This window comes from Juglans regia, chromosome 13 (genome assembly GCF_001411555.2).
Source record: "Juglans regia cultivar Chandler chromosome 13, Walnut 2.0, whole genome shotgun sequence".
NCBI lineage: Eukaryota > Viridiplantae > Streptophyta > Magnoliopsida > Fagales > Juglandaceae > Juglans > Juglans regia.
The window spans coordinates 2929302-2943073 of record NC_049913.1 but is presented as its reverse complement, the minus strand read 5'-3'; the positions used below and the strand labels follow the sequence as shown (position 1 = coordinate 2943073).

General features: G+C 34.7%; 2 protein-coding genes across 2 annotated transcripts; one reads left to right on the top strand and one right to left on the bottom strand.

The window, feature by feature from the left end:
* Positions 1 to 3711: 3711 nt before the first annotated feature.
* Positions 3712 to 5357, bottom strand: LOC109015438. Its single transcript, XM_035684719.1, has 5 exons — positions 5064 to 5357; positions 4867 to 4947; positions 4582 to 4664; positions 4187 to 4389; positions 3712 to 4037 (listed from the first exon to the last, which is right to left on the bottom strand). The coding sequence occupies exons 1-5, from the start codon at positions 5273 to 5275 to the stop codon at positions 3948 to 3950; spliced, it is 669 nt and encodes a 222-aa protein (XP_035540612.1). The 5' UTR covers positions 5276 to 5357; the 3' UTR covers positions 3712 to 3947.
* Positions 5358 to 8256: 2899 nt separating this feature from the next.
* Positions 8257 to 9888, top strand: LOC109007359 (RING-H2 finger protein ATL54-like). The gene has a single exon (XM_018987007.2). It carries the CDS (start codon positions 8448 to 8450, stop codon positions 9648 to 9650), a length of 1203 nt encoding a protein of 400 aa, XP_018842552.2. The 5' UTR covers positions 8257 to 8447; the 3' UTR covers positions 9651 to 9888.
* Positions 9889 to 13772: the final 3884 nt, after the last annotated feature.

The following is a 13772-nucleotide window of genomic DNA, read 5'->3' as shown; positions in this document are numbered from 1 at the left end:
TACCATTTTCTTTCTGCCTCTCTTTCTCTCGTTGTTTTCTATGACTGCGTTTTGGACAATTTCATATCTCGCAGACGGTGATGGGTTTGCTAACGGTGGTTTAATTCTTATTTTGATGTTTGTCATCGATCGTATCATAGTTTTAGTATGTTGGTATCATTTGACTGTAATCTTGTTGTCGCCACTCTTCAATTAACGATCTGTTTTCTGTGATCTCTTGAATTGCCCTTCGTTACTACTGTTTCTTCTGTGTGTTTATTTTGTTGATAATATTGGATGACTTTCGATTAAATCATCAAACGACCAGGTTCATCTGTTGGATTATACAGGTGAAATGAGATATGATAAAAAAAAAAAAACAGTGCTCCGAGACAATGATGCATGCATAGTGACTGTTGGGGGGGAAAAATACATTGGCCATAAATTGAGCTCAGCCTATCAAGATATCACTAGAGATAAAATAGGGGATAAAAAGAATATAGAGACTGTGAATGTTAAGGGAGATAAGGAAATGATAAATGAGAGCAAGTCAGACATGCTAATGGGATAAAGTCATGTCATGGCAGAGAGTATCAGGGCAAGCCATAAAGAGAGTAGGCTAAGGAAGGAAACTGACACATGCAACAAATGCGTACATATATAAAATATACAGCCATATGAAAAGGAAAATAGACTAATGAGCGACTTCTACTCAAAAGGGAGATCGAGCTCTCCCTTAATCAGATCTTCTTTTTCAAGCAACCCCTCAAGGAAAATATCGTCCTCAACAAGAAGAGCTCCAACCTTTTCTACACAGTGAGATATGATGATCTATGAGTGATTGTAAACAGATATATATACTATATTGGAGACTTCCCTCCCCAAACTCCGTGGATGTAGGCATATTGCCTAAGCACGTAAATCTTGTGTCGTCTCTTTTTATTTTCACAGCACTTATTTTTCATTCACCGCCATGAATGTACAAGCCACCACTGGGGGTGTGAAGTTGCCCAGGCCCGCGAAACACGACGTCAACAGTAATTGTTTTCGATAACATTGTCTTCTCCGATGGACATGGAGGAAATGAATGAAACATGAATTAACCTATATATTATATATATATATATATATATATATAACGGAGATACCATATATTATTAGATTGAGTCGACTACTTTGCCGGCTCTAATTGATAGACAATTGCTTTTTGCAACTTTTTTTTTTAGTTTTTTTATTCACATTTTTTAATATATTTAATATTTTTTAAAAATAAAAAAATATACCAATACACTTAAAATCACTTCCTTAATCATTCATCAACAATCAAGTTGAGCGGTCAAGTAGAGTGGGCAAACTAACTTTTTCCTATTAGATTATCGTAATAAGAGACATATTTCAAGCTGAGGCAGACTGGGCCCAGCCCACCAAATGATCATTATTAGAAAACAAAAGAAGAGAGATGAATGAGAGACAATGAGCCAGGAGGGGACAAGGGAGAGGAGTGTGTCAGGAGGTAAAAGGGGGCAATGTTAGGAGAAAGTGGAAAAGGGAGAAGTAGACACGTAAAGCGGACGTCTCTAGCCACTACCAAGGCGCATGCGAGAAGAGGGTCAGATATAAAGAGCAAGTGGCCAGACAACTTCTTCTTCACCTTCTTCAACCTCCCGAAGGGGGAGCTCCAGCGAGAGGGTCTTCTCCAGTAAATATATTTAAGATCTTCATTGTAGAGTGATAAATGAGAGGCTGTAAATAAGCATATTATTGTGAATTTTTCCTTCCCAAACGTCCCGTGGATGTAGGCAATATGCCGAACTACGTAAATCTGTATGTCAATTTCTCTGTACTTGTTTTTCATTCACCGTCATAGATGTAACCACTGACACCGTACAACCGCACCGGACCACTGCCAGAGACTCCAAACAATATTGACTGAGGCCTGAATCGTCATAGCAGGTCGGGAATGACTATTTCTTCCATTTCGACATGTTGTGCAATTTTGTGCATTAACAATAACGAAGCCAGTTCGTCAAACATTACGAGTGTGCGATAACTTTTCTTTTTCTCGGCCAACAAATTAAATTGAAGTGCCGTTTCAATTGTTTGAACGCATCTCCAAACTTGTGAGTTGTTGTTAACCTCAAAACTAACATTTTTGTTACAAGTTGTCTCCTCACCCATAAACATTAACTCGGATGATTATATATTATCATTATAAGGGAATTTTCTCGCCCTTCAGTCCTAGCTCGCCTGAGAATAACAACTAAGGAAACTAGAACCGAATGTCCAACCTAAAGCGAATAAAGTCTCCAACCCGATCCATGGGTATTCTCCTTTGGATGCAATCTGCATGAGAAAATGTGCCGCATGGAATGAGACTCATCAACCTGGAAACTCCTCATGTAGCGTCTAGCTCTTGAGTGCTTGCCCGTATAGTGGTTGTAATGTATGGGGAACTCTCGATCCTCTAACATGAGAGGTCTTAACGGACCACCAAGAATATTGGCGGAGAGAGGGAAATTGAAAAACCACACTACATTAATGACACCATTACTCTAGTTACACGCCACATTAATGACGTCGTTGCAAAGTCATGCCGCATTAAAGAACTATGACAAAGGGAACAATATGAAGGACATAGACTCCATGGGGGCAGCCACGATCTGTCCCGTAAACTTATGTTATAAATAGCAAGTCTCAAGTACGAAAAAACTCTATCTGATCCCTAAATTATTTCACTAATTTACAAACTTTAAAGGGAATTTACCAACTTTGACATTGGAAGCTCTCCGGCCCCAAAGCCGCCCTCTCTTAATTGTCTCATTCTCCATCTTTTGCAGGCTCAGTTCTAAAAACTTGACTCAAAAGCGTACAAAACGATGTTAACCATCATGATCACTTAGAATAAAAATAACATAAATTATATATCATCCACCTAAATATTAAGGTTCTTATAATAAAGTAAAATTGATGGCCCACCGTGCATGGAACCATGGCTCCGATAGCCAACATGGGAGCAATTAACGAGTCAACGACCATGGCTTCAGCATGCATGCATGGTGGGTTATTATTATTATTTTTTAATTGAGAGCAAATATTATATATGTTATTTTCGATGTTAATTGAGAGTAATATCGTTAATTTATCATCAAATTTACATCGTCAATCCAAGTGAGGGGATAACTCGTAACAATGAACTCGTCTTAAATGGTGAGTTGTCATGAGTCGTAGTTTGAACTTTGAAGATGTGTTTGAGTACGTACTTGTCGTAGTTTGAGATGACTTTCCGTGAAATTGCCTAATTAATTTTTTAAGCTTTCGTGACCAATTAATTCGTGCATTTTAATTAGATATCGGTACTTACGTCTTTGCAGTTTTGATTTATATATATAGGAAAAATCTTGACAATTTCGCGCATCAAATCGAATATCGATATTAAATATAAGACATCTATTTAATAAAATAATACAAATTAAAGTTAAAAATGATTTTTATCAAATAAAAAACTTTCATCTTTTCTCAAAATTTGTTTTCAATAAAAAAAACTGTTTGAATATTGGTACGCGATTTTGATGCGTCAAACTGATTGAACCTAACAAGCCTCGTATTGGTCCCTTCCCCCCAAAAGTCAGCCTTTATGATAATAACCCCTAAATAATGACTTTTGGGATGGCCAAGAATGGAATTTGAAGTTTAGAATTGTTTCTCAGCCGATCAAATAGTAAATGCCGTCCATCGGATTAAGATCGTTTACTATATATTAATTAGCAAAGAAAGTGGGTTTTCGTAAGACAGCCCCTTCGTTGCTTCCTTAAAGGTTTTATTCGGAATATTATTCATGTTTCTCCAAAAGAATGAATCATTATAATTATGGTATATATATATATATAATATATATACATACACACATGCAAACTTCGCTGTTTTCCACTCTGCGTTTCTTTTTTTATTCCATCCAGTACTGCGCATGATTACTTGCCAGCTGCTTCGGATTCTTGCTTGGATATCTTATCGATCACGGGCTCAACCAATGCCTCAAAGTCTTCCTTCAACACATCCGCCTATATATGTTTTGATCAAATAAAACTCAGTAAATTTCTCTACACAATTAGATGAATTACCCACAGATTCCATCTTTTAGATGATTCATGCACAATCTAATCTTGACATAAACTGTTTCAAAATTTAAAAAGCAATTTAATTCCAATACCTTGTGAATGAAATCTGTTGTTAGTTGAGCATCATGGGCAGCCTCTTTTGAAACACGTTCTACTAACAAAGCTGCTTCCTTGAGTTTACTATCCTCTGGAAGCTTTTCTGCAAACTCTGCTGATACCTTCTCTGCCACACTAGCTACCTTTTCTACAACTTCAGCCACGATTTCAACCTCTTCCACCACCATTTCCGCCTCTCCTAAAACGTTACCAATATTTCCATAAAGATATTAATACATTCATTTTTCAGTAACAATATTTTCATGAGTGAATCACAATCTACTTATTCATTGTGTCCAAACAGTTTTAGAAGTCTTTCTTGTTTTGCAGTTGAATTTAAGATTGTAGATGGAAATAGAGAGCAGGAGCGAGTACATAGAGCATATTATACCTTCGATCCTTCGTAGTTTCCCCCAATCCCGATTCCACAATGGTAGTGACAAAGCTAATATAGATCCCAAGATCCATTTTGCCCTGCATGTTAATTAAGGTAATTTCATCAACTTCTCCTCTATTTTCTGGATAACAGTTGATTTTAATGTTGATTTTGGCAACATGATACAGCGCTGCAGGCTGCAGCTGCTCCATCCCTCATGCCCCCCATGCCCCCGCCCCCCCCCCCCAAAGTTTCTTTTTCTGGAAATTAAGATTAAATCGTAAAGGCCGGGGTACATACCAACGAAAGAAGAACAACTTTGGAGGGGAAGGTGCTGGTGCTGGTGCGGGTATTTCAACCTTGTCATTGTCATGATTGACCCTAGAACAAAAAAAAAGCAGAAACTTATATTACGTACTCTGAAATTCAATTTTAGGAAGATCATGTGCCAATTTGGAGGAGAGCTTAATGATGATCATGCAAGAGTAATTACGTACGCGTTGCCATAGAGTTTTGTCCAGTTTCCGCCAGTACTGGTGCTGAACAACCGAAACCCTCCGCTCATCCGATAGTCTTTTTCAAACTTATCTACAGCAAAAACCGGACGGTATCCCCGATACATATAGCTGGAGCAAGATATCATGTCATGACGAAGTAGTTGAAGAATACTCCGCAAGTTGCAGGAAACCCAGGAACCTGTTCTGAGCATATTGAATGATTTTGATCTTCCTTATGGAGGACACCGAAAATGACTAACCTCGGAGATTTCAAGTAGGATGAAATTTCAATTGGCCGGACAAATGCATATTTATATGCTGTTTAGTCTAGTTTAAGTTTTCCAATCGCGTTAACGTGTGGATCAAGTGCTTGCAAAGACTTGAAAATTGCTAGGAAAGTACTCCAGCACGCCAAGGGATCGTATTTTTGGCTTGCCTGGTCACACCCAGATGAACTTTCCACCTAAAAAAAGGATAAGCTTCTTACTTGCATTCCTTGCACGTTAAAATCTAAAAGACTCTTTCCAATTAAGGACCCCTTTTTGTATTCATGCTTATTTGAATCATGTTGCTTGAGATCACAGAGAGAGAGAGAGAGAGAGAGAGAGAGAGAGAAGGCGAAACGGATTAAATTATAATTCACACTTCCAAGTATGTTGGGCCGCACCCTAGGCTATATAGTTTAGTACACGGTACTTTGTTTGGTTTAGCCTAAGACTGGCTGGGCTTCCCATCTGTGAAGAGTTGTTTCCTCTAGGCTCTAGTAACTTGTCCACGCAACTAGTCGATTTTGTGTTGTCCAATGACAAGTTTGGAGAGTCAGTTAAGGTGAGAATTTTATGAATAAATTTTATGAATAAGTTTATGAATAATAGTAATATAGTTTGAGTTAATATTTTTTTGGATTTTGAAAATAGATAGAGAAAAAGTTGAGTAAAAAATATTATAAAATTAAAATATTGTTAAAATATTATTTTTTAATATAATTTTTTTTTGAAATTTGAAAAAGTTAAATTGTCTTTTATTTTTTGATTGAAAGGTTGGAAAATTGTAATAATTAATTTGAAAAAATGGTAATGATTAGTTTAAAAGTATTTGTATTTGAATGATGTTTGGAAAGAAGATAAAAGGAGATGAGATGAGAATTTTGGGATGTAAAATTTTTCCAAATAAGACCTAAGAGTTTTTTATTTTAATTTTTTGAAAAATAATATTTGAAATTCTATGGTGTTGCATTTTTTGCACAATCTCGTTAAAAAAATTTAGTAAATTTGAAATTTACATAAAAATTATTTTCTTAACGTTGTATCTTTTTTTTTTTTTTTTCAAAAGAAGTGTACAAAACTTGCACATATTAAGATAGTATTTGACTTTATTTTTTTAAAAAAAGTTACAAGACACAATTTACTAAATAAAAAAGTGAAAAATACTAATATTTATTTTTAAAATAACGTAGTAAACTTCTACATCGATCATGTGTTTAGCAGTGAAGACTGGCCGCTGGAGTCAAGAACCGGCCGAAACCATTTGAGAATCGGTCGGCCGGCTGTAGAAAAAAGCTAGAACCGACGTTGGCTAGTTCGATCCCGATTTGAACCAGATTCAAACTGCCGAACCGGCCAATATAATATATATATATATATATTTATATTTATGATACAAAACGACGCCGTTCCAAATGAAACGATGTCGTTTTGTTTTAAATTGTCTGAAAAAAATTAAAGGGAATGATGTCGTTTGGTCTCGTTTCTAGGTTAGGGTTAAGAATCACATCCTTCCCCCCGTTCTCCCCACCTTTCTTCTTCTGTCGAACTCTAAGTTTCCATCTCTATTCTATTTCTCTCAGACTCTCTCTCTTCTCTCTTAGCCTCCCATTCAATCCTAGTCGCTAGTGAACCGGCTGTGTCATGGCCAACGCCTTTCTCCTTTCTCAGACTCCCAACTCTCCGTAGTCCATAGTATGTCTATCACTTTCATCTCTTTCCCTCTAATCCGTCTTTGACGCCATGCGATCTCTCCGTCCGATGGCCTACTTTTTTGCAAGGTTGTCAATGAATCAATTTATTATTTAAGCATATTTGTTATTTGTTATTTTTTTTTTCATTCTAATTTACAATTTATGCACCTGTAACACTATTAGCCAGTTATGGAGTGATTGGTTTTCTATGTTGGAGTCTTTGAGATACTAATTTTCATATTACTAGATGTTTAAATTATTTGTTTATGTATGTACAAACATTGTAAAACTTTTGGAGCGAATTCTTGGGATTGTGAATAGTAATCCGAGAGTTATTCTCTAATCCCCACAGTGAGTGTTCTTAATATGTTCGATTTAATATTTATTTTGCATGAAAAAATTATTATTGTTAATTTATGATATTTTAATTGTGTTGTAAAAATAGTTTGATATAAATTGATGAAGATGAGTGAACTGAAACCTATATTAGAGTTTTAGACTTGTGATATTTGCCATGTTGCAAAATAATTGTTGTGTAATTATAATTTGTGTTATGCACTATGTATAACATACACATAATATTTATGTTTTGTTTTATAAATTAGATGTATTTTTCGTCAACTCCAATTGATGTTGATCTAAATGAACAAAACATTAACTTGGGAGATAATTTGAAGGAGACCCAAACATCAAAACTCTCTAATGCCCCTATTAGTAGTACTTGTCCATTACTTAAGAAACGGAAAGGGAATGATTTATCGATTATGTCGAACCATTTTACGAAAGTAGAAGGTTCTGTAGATGATTCTAAAGTTAAATGTAATTATTGTGACTTGCCATTCAAAGAATAACAAAACTTCAACAATGTAAAACTATTTACTTTCATGCCACTACCATTTTAACTTTTAGAAAATACTATTCCCACGTAAACTTTCTACCTAAAATTTTTACGGAATTGTATTTTATTTTTTTTTACTTAATGATTAAAAAAATATTTTTAAATGAATTTATGATTTTTTTATATTTTTTTAAAATATTTAAAGCGTTTAGAAAAATGATTGAAAATAAAGAAAAAGAAAGAAAAAAAGAAAAGGAAAACGTTTTGCCTTTCGGTGAGGATTCTATCCCCATTCCCCACTGCGGAACTCCTTAACTCTTAGGTGGAACTGGAGTTCAATCTATTTTTAGAGGCTATGTGTGAAACCAAAAAGTCCTAAGCCTGTCGCCATCAGCCGCCACAAAGAAAAATGAAACAACAAGGTCAAGCAGAAATGGCAGAGAGGATCAAAACAAAGCGTAGTGATTATCTACGTTATCCAACAGAAGAAGTCGTCTTGAATGAACCTTCCTCATAAGTTTCTCATATCGTTTCTGTTCAACCGCTACCTAACCTCTCTGAGCTCTCTCTCCCTGATGGTTTAGCTTTGATGTTTTCTTTGTTTGTAAACCAAATCTCTCTCTCTCTCTCTGCTATGGGGCTGCAGCACCATAGAAAGCTGACAGAAGATTCAGAAAACACACCCTGTCCATCACAATGTTCGAAAACTGTTCCAGGCAATTGTCCCCAGCTATGTTCAAAACTCTGCCCTAATTTTTGCGTCTCAGTTTTGGTCCCTCCTCCACTGAGTACTACCTCTGATTTGGATGGCAAGTCAGAAAAATCCCACCAAAAGATCTCCCCTTTCTGGATCGCCACGATCACATTTCTCGTCGCCGCTGTTCTCCTTGTTTGCTTCTATGCTATCTATTCGAGGTACTATTTACGTAGGCAGAACCCGAGGAGGAGGTCACAGCGGGGAACTGTGGAGACCCAGGATGAGTTTCTTGATGAAGAAGATGGATCTGTGGTGGATCATCCCATTTGGCACATCCGCACCGTCGGTCTTCAACAGTCGATTATCAGTTCGATCGCGGTGTGTAAGTATAAAAGAGGTGAAGGTCTTGTTGAAGAAGAACAGTGCTCTGTTTGCTTGAGCGAGTTTGAAGAAGATGAGACTCTTAGACTTTTGCCCAAGTGCAGTCATGCTTTTCATATTCTCTGTATTGATACTTGGCTTAGATCCCATACCAATTGTCCCATGTGTCGTGCACCCATAGTAGTCCAGGCGCCATCGCTGGAGGCTGATGTCGATAATTCCAGTCCAGGGGAAGAAACCCAGGTGGGAATTCCGTCAAGCAGTGGTACTGGATCATCCGATAGAGAGGAAGATGAGCGGGCTTGTGAGTTAACCATTGGGTTAGAGGAAGAGGGAGAATTAGATGTTGTGAATGGTGGAAAAAGATGCGAGAATTCGAATGAAGAAGTAAACGACATACAACAGATGAGAAGATCAGTTTCCTTGGATTCTTTGTCGGCTTCAAAGATCAGCCTCGCTATAGCGAATACTTTTCCGACAGATTCCGATGGGATTTCAAATACGCAACGGGTAAGAGTGAATGAATCCAATAAAAGAATCGTTCCGCGAAGACTCGAAGGGAATCGGAAGTCGTTAGAACTATTGGGTAGTTCTTCGAAAGGTAGATCGCTGACAAATAAGCCTGTTTCCATGAAGAGATCGTTTTCATGGAATGGGAAATTCTTGTTATTCAACTACAGCCAGAGCCGAGACTTGGTTTTGCGAAGCTTTTGATTTCAATTTGTTTCGCGGTTTCAGGTGAGTCAGTTGGAAAAACTCATATCTCAGAAGCTCTCAACAAGCTACGAGATTACAGGATTTTATTAGAACAGTCATGAGATCCATCGACAAGATCATGAAATTGAGATCAATCCAAATTGGATTCATCTCGGCCAGGATTGATCATCCTGTATTTCTCATGTTTCAGGTTTTGGAAGGGAGCCCAAGTGAACAATTGTACTTTATTTCCAAATTGCTATGCTGGAATCATCTTAACAGTGGTGTGGTTTTATGTCAACTCCTGCAATATATATATATATATATATATATTTTTTTTCTGGGCGTGCTGCAATTCACTAGTTTGCCGTACGTAGAGGTTTGGAGGTGAAAATGATCACAGACGGAGATTTTAATAACTATTATTTATGGCGAAAGAGTACCATATAATTACAAACAGAAGTCCTTCAAGCTTAATCAATGTTGCTCCAAACTTAGCTATATCTCATTTCATTGCCTTCTCTCTATATATGTTGAATATCAAAACTAGTCAGAACTTTGCTAAATTCAAGCATATCTTCCCAAAGATTCACATGCCTATAAGGATGGATGGCTTTTCTTATTTTTATATCAGCTAACTACATGCAAAGCATCTGATTAATTTAATAATGAGATCATAAAAATCTAGTTAGTTATATAAAGAGAGATTAGTTTTAACTGCAAAATGTTCTGCAAAAGCATTTGGATCAGTCTCCAAGTAAATGGAAGAGCCATGCGTGAAATGACTCTGGTGATCACGAAAATCCCACCACAAGATCAAGTAAATCCGAGATTGCCATTTGAGGGTTCGTTAATGTTGATTTTTATCTTACCAACAGGAGGATTTAACCAACAAACCGATATGAACCTTGTATTTTAGGTCTTCAGTAATATAGAGATAGCGCGCACCATGTGATCTGGATTCGTATCATTTCGTCCTTTGACCATTTCCCGCTGCTTGGAGAATGAAAATTTTATAAATAGTAATAAAATGGTTTGTGAATAATAGTAAAATAATTTGAATTAAGTATTTATTGAGTTATGTAAAAGGTGAGAGAAAAAATTGAATAAAAAATATTATAAAGTTAATATTGTTATAATATTATTTATATTTTAGAATTTAGAAAAATTGAATTATTTCTTATTTTTTAAAATTTGAAAAATTGTAATGATTAGTTTGAAAGTATTTATGTTTAAATGAAATTTGGAAAAGGGGTGAAAATTGTTTCTAAACAACCTCTTAAATATTTCGTCTGAAAAGGACGAACTAAATTATTTAGGTGCGATTTGGATAGTAAGATAATATGAGATAGTTTTATATGAAAATTGAATAAAATATTATTAGAATATTATTTTAAAATTTGAAATAGTTGAATTATTTATTATATTTTATATGATTATTTAAAAAAATTATAATAATAAGATGAGATAAAATACTATAAAACCAACTACACTCCATATATTTTTCTTGAGAAAATCCATGCCAGTACTTCCTCTCCTCGTTTTCCTACTTTTCGTTACGGAATGCTTTTTACACGTAGTTTTCGTCCTTTTTTTTTTTGTTTTTTTGGGGTTTTTTCATTTGCAAGAGGCTTGTTTTGGTCAAGTACTTGATCACGTAGGATATGCTTGTTTTATTCATGGATTTTAATTGACGGATCATGCATGATGCAGCTAGAGCACTGAAAAATGCTTTCGAACCAACTACGTTTCTTTATGAATATATTAGGTGCCTCAAATCTGTGGTGCTGGCGCAGCAGTAGTAATTGAATCCATAAGGCTGTGAGAGTAAGCCGATGATCGATGTATGTGTTGTTGATGTTTGATATATTATTGGAGCACGCGCGGCTGTTGTTAGGATAACATGGAATCCATGCCATAAAATTTTAATCTCATAAAGTACTCAGTCATGTATACCCACTCTATTATGTTAATTTTATATATTATTTAATAAAAATTAAATATTATATGTCGTTATATGTCTTTTTTTTTTCCAACTCTCTCTAATCACGTTCATTGACGTAGATTTAATGTTACAATATACCGTCAATATTAACTTATTGATCATGACGTAGAAACAGCAAGAAAAATTGCTGCTCATGGAAAATTTTTAAGACTCCTATTGTTTCTTGCTGTTTTCTGAATCGTACTCCGTCCATGAAGAATCAGTGGGTCTAGATACCAATTGTTAAGACTCCTATGTTTTATATGGATTGATGTAAAAGACTGGGCTGTGTTAATATAAATGGTAAACTCAGCGTAAAGAAATCAAAGGGAACGAAAGGTGTTTGTGAAAAGGACTCTAAGAATCGTAAGCTTTCATTGATAAAAAGGGATAAGAGCTATTCGAGATGGTCAACCTCCGGTACAATCCAGAATCTTCAACTAGACAAAAAGCAAACCACTGTAGACCCCAAAAAAACAATAAAAGGACATATAACATAAAAGATGAATGTTATAAAACAATAAAAGGACATATAACATAAAAGATGAATGTTATGTATTAATTATTATTTATTTTTATATTTTATATTTATATTTTTTTTTATAGAGTGTAGGGATATTTTTCAGAGTATGGGGTATAGGATAGTAAATAATAATTAATAAGAAAAATTTTTCAACATAAAATGACAGAAAACGTGAGTTGTGATTCTTTGGGAAGATATACGAGCAATAGTGGTATACGGTCCAGTCACGGGTATAATAGTAATATACGGCCCAATTACGGATAATAATAATGGTATACGGTCTTACCACAAGTATAATAGTGGTATACGGCTCTGTCACGGGTATAATGATGGTTTATAACCCTACTTTAGGGATTAAATATGGTCTCTGTCTCAATGTAATGCTTTGATATGATATGAAGATGATATCTAAGATTATGATATGCCGAATGATTTTTTAATAATAATGTTTTTGAAAGTTTCATTCTAACATTTTGATTCTACATTCTTAAAATAAATGTTTTGTTCCGCACTATGAATTCTATAAATGCTCATGTTTATATATTAGTATATGTTTTCTGCTTACTGAGTTATTGATAACTCATCCCTTATCTTCATAATATTTTTTAGATAATTTGAATATTTTAGCTAATGATTAAGATTATGGAGCATGAGTTAGATAATTTAAGCATAGTGGATTAAACATAGAAGATTTCTATGAGTATTGACGAATATTATATATATATATATATTTATGATATTCCCGTTTTGTGGGTGAATAATGAAATATGGAACATGCATGTAATGTAATTGAGATAGTAATTGCGTACTTAATTTTATCATCGATCTGATCATATATTGCATGATGAATTAAGAAATTGCCAAACATTCTATATTAATTAAATGCTGGGAATAAGTAATGGCTTGACGCCCAACGAAAGCATTTTCATGTAATGGCTATCACCAAAAAAAAAAAAAAAAAAAAAAAATCACCTCTTTCTCTGTTTTGGATACACTCGATCGTCTCAACCTTAGCTATATATATAGCTTGAAGTTCGTAGATGCCACTGAAGGGTTTTAGAAATTTCAAGGTCATAATCATGTATTTTGTTAAGGATAGTCGTGGCAGAAATGATGACAACAATCTTAATTATTATATTAATTAACGGGTTAGGTTTTAAAGCCAATTAATTATTCATCCTGCACTACTAATTCAATCTTCTACAATATGTTTAATTAAATTAGTGAAAACTTGACCAATCATTGATCTCTTGATGCCGCTCATCTTCTCCCTATCAAATGACACCCACCTTTAAGAAATTCTGTACAACTCAATAATATAAATTTGAGACTCCAGAATAACTGAGATTTTTTTTTTTTAATTTTTCTGTTTTATTTATATTTTTTTATCAATACAAGATGTTGACTCTATAATATTATATACTATCAGTAGAATCTCAATATTAAATATACGATGCCTATCTTTTTCCAAAATTATAAAAATCATAATTGTTGTAACTTTTGCTAACTTTATGATCACGTCTATATCTACCATTTTCATGCACTTTTATAAAAACAAATATTTTAATCGTAAAGAGTTTTTATAAAAATAAATCTACAAATTTATTTAACGTGGTATGTTAGATTGTAAAAT